General features: G+C 43.4%; 1 protein-coding gene across 1 annotated transcript in view; it reads left to right on the forward strand.

Moving 5' to 3' along the window:
- Nucleotides 1–8,172: 8,172 nt before the first annotated feature.
- Nucleotides 8,173–17,187, forward strand: part of Ctps1 (CTP synthase 1) — a 30,162-nt gene continuing 21,147 nt past the window's right edge. Inside the window, exons 1-4 of the mRNA XM_078026048.1 lie at nt 8,173–8,330; nt 11,452–11,630; nt 14,361–14,531; nt 16,846–16,946. Coding sequence (XP_077882174.1) covers nt 11,465–11,630; nt 14,361–14,531; nt 16,846–16,946 — 438 coding nt within the window. The 5' untranslated portion in view covers nt 8,173–8,330; nt 11,452–11,464. The remainder of the gene's footprint in view (nt 8,331–11,451; nt 11,631–14,360; nt 14,532–16,845; nt 16,947–17,187) is intronic.

Raw genomic sequence — 17,187 nt, forward strand, 5'->3', positions numbered from 1 at the left:
GGATTGTGACAGGCTCCCTCTTCGCTCCCTCAGCGAAGAGAGGTAGTTAGACAAAGTCTGATTCCTCAATCCCTCATCCATCTATATAGATAAAATTGTTCCTCAGTTTTCCCCATTGCTCATTTAGGTTTTGCCTTTAATTTTTTAATCTGCTCAGTTTTCATTCATTCATCTAATTTCTTGCTTCTAAAATTTTTACTGTTGTCATGTCTTCTGTTCTCCTTGCCTGTATGGATTTATGTAGTTTTTAGCTTGTATTTTTTTTTTTTTTTTGGTACTGAAAATTGAACCCAGGGGCCCTCAATCCACTGAGCCACATCCCCAACCCTTTTTTTTTTTAAAGAGAGAGGAGAGAGAGAATTTTAATATTTATTTTTTAGTTTTCAGCAGACCCAACATCTTTGTTTGTATGTGGTGCTGAGGATCGAACCCGGGGCCGCACGCATGCCAGGCGAGCGCGCTACTGCTTAAACCACATCCCCAGCCCCCCAACCCATTTTAATATTTTACTTAGAGACAGGGCCTTGCTGAGTTGCTTAGGGACTTGCTAGGTTGCTAAAGCTGGCTTTGAACTTGCCACCCTCCTGCCTCAGCCTCCCAAGCTGCTGGGATTACAGGGTGCATCACCTGGCTGGATTTATGCAGTTTTCCATCATCAGGTTTTTTTTTTGGGGGGGGGGAGGTGCTAGGGATTCAACCCAGGGCCTTGTGCTTTCAAGACAAGCATTCTACCAACTGAGCTAGACCCCCAGCTTAATCATCAGTTTTGAGGAGGTTTCAGTAGGGAGGGAAATTTGATGTTTGTTCAGTCTACCATCTTGACCTAGAAGTCACCTCAACATTTTCTTCTTTTACATGGAGTAAACTGCCGTTTCCTAAATAGACTGAGCCTCCTGCCTGTGTGCCTCAGCTCATGATCTGATCCTCCATGGCATTTCTAAACCCCCACCTTGCCAGCCTGGCCTCCTTCCTCCCTGAATTGACATCTGCCCTGCTCTGGGAGGCATTTTTTTGTCGGGGGGAGGGGGCTATATTGCTGGGGTAAGGTGTCCCTCCTTTGGGTTTTGAGGCACCTCACCATTTACCCTCATAGCTTTTACAAATCTCAGTAACACAATGGTCTTTGTAACCTTGGTGCCTGCAGCAGTGCTGGCCAACTGGGAGATGCCATTGTGCTTGGTGGCTGATGAATGGATACACATTGTACAGACTCCTTTGCTTTGTTTACCTAGTGAGAATCAGAGGAAGATGATTTTATGACTTAAAAGGGAGAGGATCTGGCATGGAAAAGAGAGACAAAGGAGACATGTACGACTTAGAGGAGCCAAATAAAATGTTGTGAGTTTTGTCAGTCTTAGAAAATGATTTTCAGAGCTTTAACAGATGATCCCATTATTCTAAGCTTAGTTTTAAAAAGAGCCCCCAGAAAATTAATCTACAGCATTAGTGGACAAGGTTGTGGCTATGTTTAGGTATGTTTCAGTGGAAAATGAAAAGGGAACCAGGGGGCTTTTGGGGTGCTGGTAATGTTCTATTTCCCAGTCTGGTGCTGGTTCCATGGCTGTGGTCAAATATATAAAATTCTGACCTTGTACACTTATGATTTTCATATGTCTGTTATACTTCAAAACAAGTTTACAAGTTTAATTTTTTAAGCTGCAAAACAACATAGAACCAGCCCCAAACTTCTTTCTCCAGAATAACATCACCTCCACAACATCATTCCTATCAATCTTTCCAGTTATTTAAACCCACAAACAGATGGGAGTTTTTCCATATCCCTTTGAGTTCAGATTAGTTAAATATATGTTAAGTGCAGCTTTTTAAAAATAAAGGTTGAGGTTGAATCATTTTTTTAAAAACCTCTTATCATGTGCAGCAGGAATCCAAGTGCTAATTATGTAAACTTGAGGTTGTTGGACACCTGTTTACCCTAGGTTTAAGATGTGCCTTTCAAGTGAGATTGTGCTAATGACAGAAGCAGGAGCCATTGCTCTCAGAGTCAGAAATATATCTCCTGGATAGATCTTGGATACAGATGTCTGGAGCCTGGCCCAGAATTTGAAATTATAACTATTGAGTTGTAGACACACATAATGGCTCCACTGAGTGCTCACCGGATAAGAAGTTTTTTGAAATATCTCAATCTCCTGTCCATCCACTTTGTGTCATTAGGTTAGATCACTCGACTCTGTGGCAGCTGGGAGAACGCTGGGTGCTCAGGGGGTGGCCAGAGGATATTGCCATACTGACCCTTTAGTGATCCTCTGTCCATGAGTTACCCATTGGGAAACATTGCCTGGAAACATTTGAGACCCTTGGGTCACTGAGCAGAGCCCACGTAGGGATGGATTTTGCAGAGTCCTCCCAGCAACTGAGATACAGTAATCGGTTTTCTTGAAGGAACATTCATTTGTCTTGGTCACAGGTGGATGAAAGCCAGACCGCAAGGAAGTTAAAAGTCACAAGGTAATTTAATTGTCAGATATTGATCGAGGCTCTACTACGTGCCCAGCTCTGTGCTAAGAACTGAACAGAATGTTCTTTCTCTAGAGCTGCGATACTGGAAGGGTTCCGGGGCCATAGTTTGGTTGGAAGCAAGTGGTAGGGGCTTGTGTTGGAGATCCGTTGAATAACAAGGGTGATTTTACATACTGTGTGTGTTTGCGATGACTCTGGAGTGCTTGGGGGAGTTTTAGGGAGATTTTACTACCTCTTCTCGCAGGTTTTGGAGCTTAAAGAAGGTAATCCTTTCTCTATGTCCAACAAGTAGCAAATATAGCTGATCTCAACAGGACATGGTAAACCTGGGACAGAAGAACCAAGACAGACTGCAGATCATTCATCCTCTATGCCTATGTGAACACAATGTGAAGTGCTGGGGACAGACTCAGGAATGAAGGGTACCTAATAAGCCAGAGAGGCTCAGAGGGGTTCTCACAGACAGATGGATAGAAATAGGTTCTATTTGCTATGTTCTTTGAATTCAAAAGTCAGAACACATAATCTGAAAAGTATTCATTTTCCATTCACCCAATTATTCTCATAGAATTTCATAATTATACATGCAACACAATACTTTCATTAGAAATACAAATAATCTAAGAAATCTGAACTGTCCCTTGATGTGTGGTGATGTTAGCTATGGTATATTTATCAACTAAGAATTCATTATTGTGCTTGAGAGCATGTTTTTACAATGTGGTTTTTTGTCTTTTACTACATGTTTTCCCCTAAATGTGTTGAGGTACTAGTGTATGATTATATGATCATATATAATAGCAATGCACATTATTATAGCCCTATATGAGACAGATGTCTCTACCAGATTATTCTACATCCCATGATGTTCTCCATGAAGGACGTGAATTAATTCTGTGAGGAATATAAATTTTACCTCTGAGCTCAACTGCTTCTTGAAGGCCTCTGAATTTCAGAATAGCTTTCTTCTGTCTGTATATTCAATGCCTCTCAAAAATCTTCCTAGAACCCAGGTCAGGGAAGCTATATAAAAGATCGGCAGCAGGTGATATATCATTTACCCTTGAACAAGCTAGGTCTTCAAGTGGTTTCCCCCACGCTGCATCTCATTAGCTCTCTGTAGTATCATTTTGCCTGAACTGCACTCAGTGGTACTGCCATCAACCTTTATAGCAAGTCATTATAAGGAACAAGCTTGTGACCCTTACTTGTATGCTTGCTGAATGGATGTTATTGAGACTATTTGTCCCTGCATTACAAATCTGTTTCTTCTCCATCAACTTAGGAGAAATTGATTTCTGAGCTCATTTGCAGAAACAATGCTCCTTTTCATTTATTCAAGAAACATTTACTGAGTACCTACTATATGCAGATAATGTGAAAGATGATGGGGATAGACTAAAATGAAATTCAGTCTGGTAGAAAAGACAGACATCTACTAACCAATTACCCCCTCGATTATACAATTTTGATAAATGCCCCTCAGAAATATTGGAGGGATTTAGGGGTTCTAGCAAGGGGACCTAAGAGCCAGTGAGAGGTGATTTGAGGGTATGATGTTTCTCCTGAGCAATTATTGTATGTTTTTTTTTTTTTTTTTTTACCTGATCATATTGATCCTCTTTACTTTGGTTGCTAGGGATGTAAAAGTTAAAGCTGTGACTCAGCTCTAGAAAGGGTTTGTGATCTGTTTTAATTTCAGGACGCATTCATTTGTAGAAAAAGTATTTATTGGAAGTCTTTCATGTGCCTGGACACTGCACATACAACGGCAAATAAGATAAACAGGGCCCTGACTTCACAAGCTTATAGACAATGGGAGATTTGGACAAGGAAATGAATTTTTTAAAGACAATTTGGTAAATGCCATACTCAGGAAGGTCCAGGTAGCAACAAAATAATGGAAGGGAAGGGCTAACACCAACTTGGGGGAGGGAGGCTATCCAGAAAATTACTTTGGGGAATTGAAGAGCGTACCAGAATGTGATGTCAGTAAGACAATGGGTAAGGGAGCTATGCCAGCAGAGGTCTGTGCACAGATCCAGATGAGGGAAAGAGAACAAATGGTATGCTTGTGCAACTGAAAGAGTTCACTGTGGCTACGGCATGGGCTGGGTGATGTAGTAGAGAGGTAAACTGAGGCCAGTTTGTTTGTGCCTGGCCTCCTAAACCACAGCGTGGTTTTGATTGTATCCTAAAGGCAATGGAGTGCCAATGAAGAAAAAATGTTCCTACCCTTGTTTTTTTTTTTTTTTGCCATACTTTTCTCTCATAGTTCATGCATGACTCACACACACACAACTTTAAATCCTTAAACAAAAGAGAGTATAACCAACTGATTCACTACTCCATTAGAGAAAGTTAGCTCAAGTGAAGAAAACCTAGTATAACACATTCATATTAAAAAAATAAACCAAGTAAGAAAAGCTGTGTATATATGTACAGAGCATCTCTTGATGGATAAGAAACTGCTAAGAGCATCTGTCTCTGGGTGGAAAACTAGGTGCTGGGGAACAGGCACGGGAGGCAAGCTTTTACTATGTGTTCCTTTTTTTTAAAAAATTTTGTACCATTTACATATTTATTAAAAACTAAATAAACTATAATTTTAGAGTAGCCCCAATCTATGAAAAAAATACAACAAATTCGTTAATAGTTGCCATCTCTCTCCTGCCCCATTTCTCACTCAGATTATACAAGAATGTCAGACATGCCACATATCTATAGGAACTGAGAAAGGAAGTCAAGGAAGCCTTGGTAAGGAAATGATTAGCAAGGCTTAGTGGTCCGTAGAATGAGGGCATTTTAAGTGAACTTCACATTTGCCCTTGGGAGGGCGTTTGCATTTTTTTCTGTCTTAGCTTCACTGTCTGTAATATAGTATATCATGAAGGGATTTTTATCATAGAGTAGTAGTGGTAATTCAATGTGCTAGATCCTGGTTATTAAAAGGTGAACAAGACTATACCTGATAAGAAAACAGGCAGATGCAAGGTTATCTTCAAAGAGATTCCAATCTGATATAGAGGAGACAGATAAGTAAATAGGTAATTCTGGCACAATGTGGTAAACACCTCAGAGCCGGCATCCAGTGCCTGAGGGATATGTTGGGTTCCAGGAACCAAGCCTGAGTTCTTGTGTGAGTGTCTGGACAGTTTCAAGATTGTGCTTAGAAGGGCCCCACATTTGGAATTGAGAAGTCTAAGTTGGGAGTATAAATTGGGGAGTTTTCACAATACAGATGGGACTTAAAGTCTATTATTTAAAGTCTGGGTGAGATTGTGGGAAGATGATTGTAAACAGAGAAGAGATCTCAGGACTGTGTCTTGGGGGAAGAAACCACTGTTCAAGTGCCAGGAAGTGGAAAAGAAGAGGATCTAGGGGCTGGGGATGTGGCTCAAGCGGTAGCGCGCTTGCCTGGCATGCGTGCGGCCCGGGTTCGATCCTCAGCACCACATACAAAACAAAGACGTTGTGTCCGCAGATATCTAAAAAATAAATATTAAAAAAAAAAAGAGGATCTAGGAAGGGAGATCTAGGAGAGGCCTGTGAAATTCAGAAAAGCCCAAAGTGGTTTCTTAGAACCTAAGTGAAGAACATACTTTAAAGCAAAGTGATCAGTTGTGACAAATGCAGTTAGGAAAGAGGTCAGCTTGGAGGCAGGTCTGGGGGCAGTATGGCTATACCTACAGGTTCACAGGGAGACTGAGTGCAAGGTGGGAGAAAGGAGCATGTCAACTATGCAGACGCACACAAGCACTTTGTGAGCATACAATCACACTATTTGTCTGGGATTTGTGAACAGACACTGGAGATTACACTCTAGGCTGATGTACAGAGAAGAGGTCTGAGAACATAGAATAAATTTTGACAAGTGCCATATCAATGGATTTATAGAATCTAAGCAGAGCCTGACTGGAATGTGTTCAAGGGGAAGAAACTGGAGATGGTCAGTATCAACATTTTTTAGAAGCAGTGATTAAAAAACAAAAACAAAAAACTGGAGGGTTAGCTAGAGAATGATGTAGAGTCGAGAGAGGGGCTCTCAGATTATAATGGGAGAACTTGTATCATGTTAGTGGAAATGATCTAAAGAGGGGAAAAAATGGTGATGCAGGAGAGAATGATCAGACATCCTGGACAATATGAAGAGAATACGGCACTTGAAGCAATGAGGAAAGGTTGACCTTTAAGAGAGCAGGCAGTTTGCCCACAAACAGGAAAAAGGACAGAGTTTGTTTGTATAGATAAAAGCAGGCTGATAGGTATGGAAGTTCTTTATCTCCTATTTTCTTAGTCAAATGGGAAGCAAGACCCACAGCTGAGAGAGAATATAGGGAGGAGATGGGAGAGGTTTGAGGAGAAATGTGGAGTGCACCCACAGAAGTTGTGTAAATGGCTCATTTTGGTATCTTCTATAGCATCTTCATTTGGTCAGCAAGTATGTTCTGTCTACAATTTCTAGGCACTTCAATAAACATCAAATGCTTCTGGAAAGAATGTGTGATCATAGATCCTATTCAAACACACCCCACACATTTTTCTTCCTGATCTGGAAGAAGCCAAAAGCCTCTGAGAGAGGCCACTGCAGGAGCCTCCTAAATGGCTTCTTGGAATCCAACTCCGTTTGAGTGATTTTCCTGAAACACAAATCTGATCACATCATATATTTTCTTTAACTCCTTTAATGAAGATAGGTGAGAACTTGTGGCAAATTGCTTCTAGAGAGGAAAACAGGAACACAGATTCAGGGGTGGGAGAAAGACTTTTCATGGATGCCCAAGTGTAGTGTGTAGTACTTGGCAAAAATAATTAAACATGTAATGAATTTATTTGCTACTCAAAAGACAATATCCTCCCGTCAGAAGTCTGTGCGCCTCTCTAGTGTCCCCAGGAGAAAGAAAATCCCTGACTTTACTATTAACATTCTTCTGGGCCTTGGAGCCAGTAGATAAGCGCCTTTTTCCTTCTTTCCCGCTTTTTTTCTTGCCCCGCCTTCCCCATCTTTGCCAATGCACTTCCCCGTTTTTACTTCCCACTTTTCCAGACTTCCCCACCCACTTGGCCAGTCCCCGCCTAGGCACTCCCCTGACATTTCAGCAGCAGACACTTAAGAAAATCCAGAGGAAATATTATGAACGGATCTGTTTGCCTCGTTTCATCGTTAGTCCAAGAAGAGGGTAGCTTATGATCCAGCGCAGTGTGGGCACAGAGTGGGTGTTCAGGGAATGTCAGTTGCATGAAACTAGCCTTGCGACCCATGTCCCTAGCAGTCGCCTCCGTCAGGGAACATGTGGGGAAAGCGATGCAGACGAGGAGCTGGCGTCAAACAGCCCTCTTGGATTTCTCTCTTGCTGACTGAGGTGCCACTGCTGGCGTCCCTCGGTCTAGAGGGACCCGCGGAAGAGAGAGGCTGGGGTGGCACCACAAGGAGCGCACAAGGATGCACGCTGTAGAGAACAGGAGATGGTTTGTCTGGCAGTCCGAAGGGCTAAAACGTCCGAAGGTTGCCGCAGTACGAGGCTAAACCAAGAGGCTGACTTGCCAGGCGTGAGTCACAACTCGGCGGTCTCTTATTAGAGGAAGCCCAGAATCCACGGGTAAACAAGCACAACCTGCAGAGCCCAGGCGCCCCGCGCGCCTGCGCAGTCGGGCCCCGCCCGCGTCCCCCAGGGCCCGCCCCGCCTCCGCCTCCGCCTCCGCCCTCTGCGTGCGCACCGCCTAAAGCCCGCCTCCCAGAAAGACTGCCGGCGCATGCGGCCAGGACTCATCACTGGCTGCCGGGGGCTCACCGCGAGAGTCGCCGGTGTAGCTCTGTAGTTGACGGAAGGATCTGAAGCCGGCCTCAGGTAGGCTGACTCCAGGGATCCCGGAGGAACTGCTCTCCCATGCAGGAGTCAGCAGCTCCAACCGAGACCTGTTCGCCCGGCCCCGCGCCGGGATGACAGACGCCGCTCCCCACCAATCAGGGGCGAGGTGGTCCGGCGTCCTGCCCAATGGGCTGAGTGCCTAACGGGAGTGGGGCGGGCGGCCCAGGCCGGCGAGGTGCCGGCTCCCGCGCGCGGGCCGCGTGGCCGGGAGCCGCTGCGGAGAGGGGCCAGGAGAGAGGGCCGGACAGGGCGGGAATGGCCACAGGGGCCGTGGGGCCCGCATTGCAGCGCTGGGCAGTGCCCGGTCAGCCTGGCCTGGCTCATGGACGGGGTAGAGTCTCTGAGCCCGTGCTCAGCGGTCCCTGGGAAAGCCCGGTGGCCGCCACTTCATTCCGTCTGCCACAGCCCTCTGGTCTCAGGCCTCGGGTTCGCCCACCTGGAAGGGGGATTCCAGGCCCGCTGTCGCCCGCCGCGGTGGGGAATGTACCAGGCGCCCCGTGGCCCCCACAGATCCTCCGTTGGGGGAAGGGGCCTGTGAGCTCGCCGGGCCTCTTGGTCCCTGGATGGCCCGTGGCCCAGCCGTGCTCACCTCCTTCCCCGCGGCGGAGGATGCAGGCTGTCTGGAGAAGTTCACTACGTTTGCGTGGCGCACTCACGTCCGCACTCGTTATAATCTTGAATCGTCAGCAGCCCGATGATTGGGGCGGTGCGGAGGTTCTCACCCTATTTTCCGTGATGTGAGTCCCAGCACCGGGCAACCCAAGGGACCTGACTGAGGTCTCAGCTCACGAACGATAGATGGAACTTGATCCCACAACTTTGATTTTTTATATTTTTAAAGGTTTTTGATTTTCACCTTTGGTGAATTTCTTTGATGCATCTTGACTTATGTTGTTTCTGTGAGTGTACACCTTCCGATGTCTTCCCATCATCTTCAGAATAAAGTTGAGATTGGGCATTCAAGGTGGCACACAAGTTGGCACCTTGCCGTCCCTGTTCCTTCCCCTCTACTTTCCTGTTTCCATGCTCTGGGCCACGCAGTCAGTCCTTCAAGGCCCATCGCAAGTCAGGTCTACATAGCAGAAGAGGTTTAGATCCTCCCCCACTCCAGACTGCCACTCACCACCCTCTGATGGGCCATGGCACTATACTGTGGTCTCACCGAACGTTGTTTTGCCCTCTCTTTCCATTTTTATAGTCTTCATACGTTGTCCCTTCTCTTCCCTCCACCCCTGGCTTACTCATTTATTTGTAAATCTTCTGTCAAAATCTGAACTTTCAGCAACCTGAGTTATGGGTTCAAACCTAAGTATTTTGGGAGAGGGTCCCCCACAAAATGTGAGTGGTTTTCACATGATATGTAGACTGTAATCTGAGGGAATGACTCTTTTCAGACTCCCACTGGATCTCTGCAGGGATATTTATTGCCAGGCTCTGTAGGAGACTGAAAGAATCTGCCCCAAAGACAGGCGTTACCCTTTTAGAGCATAACTGGGACAAGTCAAGTGCAAATGAATGAGATGACCCTTTTGCAGAAGAAACCTATTCAAAAACTCAGTGTGGCTGAGGGATTTCTAGGACCATTCAAAATTTAGTAGGTGAGACCACGTTATGGTCTTAGGCAGAGATGTCTTTTTAGGACATAATTGACAACAGAGCGGAGCCAAGGCAGGTATTTGTCTTGTCAGTAAGAGACCATTTAACTAGAAGATGCCAATGGTGAGAGTAAAGGTTCCCCCCAAATAATAGGGTTTAGGGTCAATAAGTTTGAGGAAATTGCTTTCTGAGTACCCCCTTCTTGGAAGGTCACAGTGTCTGTTAACTCATGAAGCACCTCTTAAAGGCTTGTATTAAAGAAACCAAATGGGTATGTTTAGTTAGCATTTCTCTGGTTTATCTGTCCATAAAACTCTTTGTGAAACTCAAAAAACTGCTGCAGCAGAGGATAGAAAGTGCAGGCCCACCTCTTCCTTGCTGTCTGAGGGAAAGGCATTCTGAGCATTCTGATTTCCTTGCCAAGTGTGTTCATTCCTGCTCCAGTGAGGAGTGGGGCGGGGAATGCTCCAAGCAGAACTCCCCTTTCCTAGTTCCTTTCTTAGCTTATTTTTGTTAGAATCGGTCTTCACATGGAACATTCTTGGTGGAGGAAAATGTCCTCCCCCTGCAAAGCAAATAGCCTCTGCCACTTGGTGATTGTGTTTTTCTTTTTGGTCACATTTGGGTTTGCCTTCTGAATGCCGATTCTGGGTCTCTGAAGCTGGGGACTGGTGATGAAATCCCCCCTGGTGATTAAACCCTGCCTGTCCCTGTGTCCTCACTGTTTGCCTGTGCCATTTCCACCTGTCTCTCTACTCTGCTGTCCTTGCAGCCACCTCACTTACCTCGGGTCTCTTTCTTCACTCTCTTGCAGCACTGTACTGCTCTTTGGATTTAATGTTTCCTCCCTCTGACTCCTCTGCCCATTGCTGGGTTTCTATCCGACTTATCTGAGATCCCTTTCCCTGTGTGTTTAGTTTTTTTCTTGGCATACCTGGGAGAGATTGCCACCAAGAAGTAAGTTGTTATTACAGAAGAAAACTACCTGTAATTGGAAGAATTTTAGGTTTAGCTTTAACTCCTTTTTAATGTTGAACCTCTTTTCATCTGTTTTCCACAATATATTTCTCAGTGATACATTGTAGTTTAGCCAAAGACATTATTTCTTTCATAGAGAATTCAAGATTGCATTTTTTTTCTCCATATAAGGGAAGTAATGAGACACCTGCCTGGTATCCCAGTATTTGGTGGTGATGTTAGGTAATGTTAAGGGCCTAGTGTATCAGCCAGCTTAGAGCTGTTTTTTGACTCACAAGGTCATTGTCAAAGATTTAAGTAAAATCTACATTGTTGTATAGCGGTTGGTTTTTCTACTGGTCTTTGACTAATGTCTTTCAGTGGTGTAAGAAACATCTGTTATGATCCTGTTTAAACCTGACAAGAACCTTCTGAAGTCATGAGTCATGTTCAAGGGGGTTCTTAGCCAGTAATTGGCAAAATAAGTATTTGAACCCAGTTGAGTTTGATTTACTGAAATACATTTTATCTATAATTTTTCTTTCAGATCAAAAAGGAAAATGAAGTACATTTTAGTTACTGGTGGCGTTATATCAGGAATTGGAAAAGGAATCATTGCCAGCAGTGTGGGCACAATACTAAAGTCATGTGGCTTACATGTAACTTCAATTAAAATTGACCCCTACATTAATATTGATGCAGGAACATTCTCTCCTTATGAGCATGGTAAGCAATCAAACAACCACCTCCCCCATCTATCTTTTCTTAAAAACTGTGTATGTGAAAGAATATGTCACCTCTTGGGCATATTTACATTTTGTTCAACTTCCATTTCCTGCCTTCTAAAATGGTCCCTAACTAGCATGGCAGAATTTCTGATGCTTTTTCTTACCTGGATGGGAGACGCAGAAATCTTAGCAGCCAATTTAGTGATTAGAGTCTACGAGTTTCCATAAAGGAAAATACCTTTTTGGTAGCAGTTGAATAAAAATTTGTTATTTCTCTTAAGAAAAGATACCTGATGACATAATAAACTTTTTCATATTTGAGAAGAGAGGGAGTATGCTTTTTTTTTTGGAGAGAGAGAGAATTTTAATATTTATTTTTTAGTTTTCAGTGGACACAACATCTTTGTTTGTATGTGGTGCTGAGGATCGAACCCGGGCCGCACGCATGCCAGGCAAGTGTGCTACCGCTTGAGCCACATCCCCAGCCCGAGGGAGTATGCTTATTCTTTGTGACACCAATCTTTAGAAATTGAATGGTAGGTGAAAATTGTAAGAAGACAGATTTTAGCACAGTATAAGAAAGATCTTTGGGGCTGGGGTTGTAGCTCAGTAATAGAACGCGTGTCTAGCATGTGTGAGGCACTGGGTTTGATTCTCAGCACCGCATATAAAAAACTAAAATAAAGGTCCATTAACAACTAAAAAAATAATTAAAAAAAGAAACAAAGAAAGATCTTTGTAATAGCAAGCATCCTTCAAGAACTTCAAGAAGCTGTGAATTGCCTTTGGTGGAAAAGTCCAGACAGAGGCTCAGGACCACTTTGTAGGGATTCAAGCAGCAGGTAGATGCTGGATTTGAAAGATCTGTAAGCTTGGATTTTGTTTTGCTGGTAGAGTTTGAATAATATGAATAAAGATCTTTAAGTTGAAACGGTTAGAGAGCGTAGGAAAAGAGCATCTTACCTCCTTGTTGTTGTTGCTGAGTTATCTCAGATCCATTGTTTAAAACTGGGGGAAATGTATTATGAAACCATACCTTTAAGTTGTAAAATTCTTCATTCTTACTCTTCCTTTCTAATGTTGAGGTTAAAGTCTGTAAGAACATTATGTAACAAATAGTACCAGGAAAAGGTCCATATACTAGGGGGATTTTTTTTTTTCTTGGTGTTTCTAGGGCTGCAATCCTGGGTTTTACACTTGTTAGGCAAAGCCTAACTGAGCTACATCTGAGCAACTACTGATCTTAGTAGATTCTCAAGGGCTCAGCTACATCTTCAACCCTTGGAGGAGTATTAAATATAAAGTTCTTAAGCACTTAAGAAAAAAATTGTGGTCGGGTTGTGGCTCAGTAGTAGAGCACTTGCCTAGCATGTGTGAGACACTGGGTTTGATCCTTAGCACCACATAAAAATAAATAAATAAAATAAAAATATTGGAAAAAACAAAGTGATAAAAGAATTTGCTTATTAAAATAAATAGATAAATAAATAAAGGTACTGAGTTTATCTACAACTAAACAAATTTAAAAAAGAAAAATAGACATTTTTTTCCTTTCCTGTTTTTGAGCTTGTCTCTTCTTGTGATGGTAGGAATGAATCATTCTAAACAAAAAGATCTAGAATGAAGTTGCAAGAAATGAATGTGAAACAAAGGAATGGGGGAAGGTTGGGCAGATTCACAACTTAGCTTAGAACCAAAGGGTAGCCCAGAGGCTGTTTTTTTTTTGTTGTTTATTAGTTTATTTATTTTTTATTTTTATATTTTTTATAAGTAATTGGACACAAAACCTTTATTTTGTTTATTTATTTTATGTGGTGCTGAGGATTGAACCAGGGCCTCGCACTTGCTAGACGAGCTCTATACTGCTGAGCCACAACCCCAGCCCCAGAGGCTAGTTTTTATAATCAGCACAACCTTCCTCTGCATATGTCATGGAAGTTTTGAATAGAATCATACTTTTGTTATACTTTAAACTTTATTCTGCTCAGGTGGGAGCCTTTTCTGGAAGTCTTTTTTTTATCCTTTGGGGAGCAGTTGCCATACTAATGTAAAGTGTCCTTTATCCTTAGCCTTCAGGGCTGGCATTTCCTTCATTCCTTCCTCTTGTATAACTCTTCCTGATAGAGTTTGTTGAAAGGCTGAAAGTTTGAAGTTACAGTTTGGAGAATAGTAGGTAATTTTACTTTTTTGTGTCATATTTAGTTTTCTAGAAATAGACTTTTTGGGGCTGGGGATGTGGCTCAAGCGATGGCGTGCTCGCCTGGCATGCGTTTGGCCCAGGTTCAATCTTCAGCACCACATACAAACAAAGATGTTGTGTCCGCTGAGAACTAAAAAATAAATATTAAAAAAATTTTCTTTCTCCCTCTCCCTCCCTCCTTCCCTCCCTCCCTCCCCCCCCCCTCTCTCTCTCACACACAGTCTCTTTAAAAAAAAAAAAGAAATAGACTTTTTGCTTCATATCAAGTTAATGCAGATTTTTTCATGGGTTGGGGATATAGCTTAGTTGGTATAGTGTTTGCCTCTCATGCACAAGGCCTGGGTTTAATCCCCAGTACCACACACACACACACACACAAAAAAAAAAAAAAAAAAAATTCAGGAAACTTGGAAAGATGGCTTAAAAATATGCAAATGCAGATTTTTTTTCTGTCCAATTTTAGGATTCAAGTTGTGCCACAGCTTACACATTCTTCACTTACAAAAATATTCTCACTGTTTGCTGTAGGTGAAGTTTTTGTGCTGGATGATGGTGGGGAAGTGGACCTGGACCTGGGTAACTATGAAAGGTTCCTTGACATCTGCCTTACCAAGGACAATAATCTCACCACTGGGAAGATATATCAGTATGTCATTAACAAGGAGCGCAAAGGAGATTACCTGGGGAAAACCGTCCAAGGTAATACTGGATTTACCTTTAAGATTTAAATTCTTAGCCAGTTTACTTTCTTTTGAGGATAAAAATTGACTTTTTATGTAATTCTAGCATTTTGTCAAGGTATTATTACTGAAATGATGCCTTTAGTGGAAAATCAGAAATTGACCATTTACTTAGAAACTAACATGAAGAAACTGCCTCTGCTGTGTGAGTAGTATCTGAAGCTTGTCAGTCCAGCCAATGTGGCGTCATTTGAGGCCAGAGAGGGTTGTTTTTGCACAGTGATGAGTGAAGTGGTGGAGGCTGCTAGGTCAGGACATGGAACCAGGAGTGTGGATGCGTGTCCCTGGGATTCATGTGTGTGGACCATGATGAAGAACAGCATCCATCATGCCCGCTGGTTTTCCCTGGCATCATTGGCCAGGGGGAGTCTGAAAAGTGGGTTCTTGGGTCCTCTCAAACTTTCACTAGCACAATTTCACTTTTATTTGTTTGCTGTTCAGATAATGTGGTACAAAGTGTTCATTTGAGAAAAGTATTTTATTACTTTTAAAAAGTGACAGGGGAGTGGGGAACCACAGGTCTAATGGAATGGCAGCAGCCTCATTTGGGGGGACATTTTCCTCTGAGTTATGAGAGCAGATCTGCTTTTGGCTATCAACTTTACTGGACTAAAAGCTGAGGGTCCCAGTGACAGCTGGCCTGGGTCTGCCCTGGCCCAATTCTGAACTAATCTGGTTATATTTGGGTCTTGGCCCTGCCACTTAACAACCTTATGAATATGGACAAATCACATACAGTCTTTGAGTTGTGGTTTCCTTTCCTATAAAATGGAGATAATAACAGCACCTATCTATTCAGCTCTTAGGAGTTCTAAGGAGCTACATCAATAAGGTGTTTCCTTGAGTTCCTGATGCTTAGGAAGGACCAATTAGGAACTAAAATGGTTGTCAGTCATGTAGTTTATTGTTCTAGGCACTAGTGTGCTCATTCATCTCTGATTCATCAGATATTTATTAAATGCTCTCTGTGGTTGGACCTAACTGGTGCTGAGAATATGTGATGAACAAGACCACGAGGTCATTGTCCTCATGGAAGCTGGCTGTGAGAGAGAGAGAAAAACCAAACAGATAAAATGAGATAGCTGATAGGAGCTGTGAGGAAATAAATGGAGTGAGGTGAGAAAGCATGGCTGGGGGAAGCTACTTTGGACAGATGGTTGGGGAAGCCTTCAAGGAGAGGAGGAGCGGAGGAGCTGGGGAGGTCATGGGCAGAGAGGAAGGAGGAGGGGTCATAGCAAGTACTGAGGTCTAAGGCACAGGGGGCTCCAAGGAACAAAGGGGAGGCAGGTGTGTCTGAGGCTTAGTGACCGCGGCGGATATTCAGAGAGGTTGGCCAGCTGCGCCTTCTGGGCCAGGCAAGGAGTTGGAATTGACTCAGCAGTGGGAAGAACCGAAGAGTTTAAACATGGGAGTGATGAATTCTGATTTGCATTTTCAAAACATCACTTTGGCCACTGTGTGTAGAATAGATAATGAATATCCTTGTGTGTGTTTACTGGAGTTGAACAGAATCTGGAGTTAAACAGTAATCTTTGCTCCGTAGGAATTTGCACAGTGAGCCCAACAACTATGATTTTGAAAGTGTTCAGCAGTAGCTGGCATTTACTGTACTCTGGCATACAAGGCCATCTCGTAAAATTTCCACAACTTTATGAAGTAGGAGCTTTACCTCCACTTGACAGAGGAAACCAAGTTTAAGAATAGATAAGTAATTGGCCCTGTGAATCACAGCTAATGAGTGGCGAACTGAGATGTCAACCCAGACCACAGAGGCTGCTCCCCTCACCACTCTGCTCTGCTGTCCTGTCTCTGCAGCAGGTTGTCTACCCTTCAGTAAGCTGGAAGCATAATGTGCACGGCTCCTGCAGGTCTCCTATGCCTGGAAAAGCACTCAGGTGTGATGTGCCCACCTTCAGTCTTGGCTGTGAGCAGTAGAGTGACCACATGGCCTGTTGTGTTTGCATGTGGACAGACAGGCTGACTGCATGGGCTGATGCTCTGAGGTGGTTCAGGATACCATTCTTGGACTCCTCTTGTGTGCTTCCAGCAACAACTTATAAATCTGAGGAGGTGGCCAAGGGGAGTTTGAACCAGAGATTATTGAGGCCATTGAAAGAAGGCCTCAAAAGTATTTTTATGAAACCACCACTACTATGTCCAGGCAAAAAGTGTAGTAGTTTTTAAAATTATTTTTTTAGTATTTGAGGTAAATGCGTTTGCTTCAGTCAATGCCTATGGACAAGCATGAGTTCCAGCTTGTTTTTTCTTTCCAGTTGTCCCTCACATCACAGATGCAATCCAGGAGTGGGTGATGAGACAGGCATTAATACCTGTAGATGAAGATGGCCTAGAACCTCAAGTGTGTGTTATCGAGGTTTGTATGGTCCCCGTGTTTGTGAACAGAGCACTCATTCATCTCCTAGTTAGCCATTGGCACCTGGCAAGACGTTCCCAGTGCAGTCAGGGCAAGATGCTGCCGTGGGGCTGGTGAGGACAGTCATAGTGTGGGAGAAAATTCTTATCCAAGTGATACTACTTTTGTAGAATTATGGATTCACTTGATGTCACCTCTTCCAGAAAGAGTGGTGTGACACATTTCCCTCTCCTGAGCAAGC

The sequence above is a fragment of the Ictidomys tridecemlineatus genome, chromosome 11 (assembly GCF_052094955.1).
Source record: "Ictidomys tridecemlineatus isolate mIctTri1 chromosome 11, mIctTri1.hap1, whole genome shotgun sequence".
Classification (NCBI taxonomy): Eukaryota; Metazoa; Chordata; class Mammalia; order Rodentia; family Sciuridae; genus Ictidomys; species Ictidomys tridecemlineatus.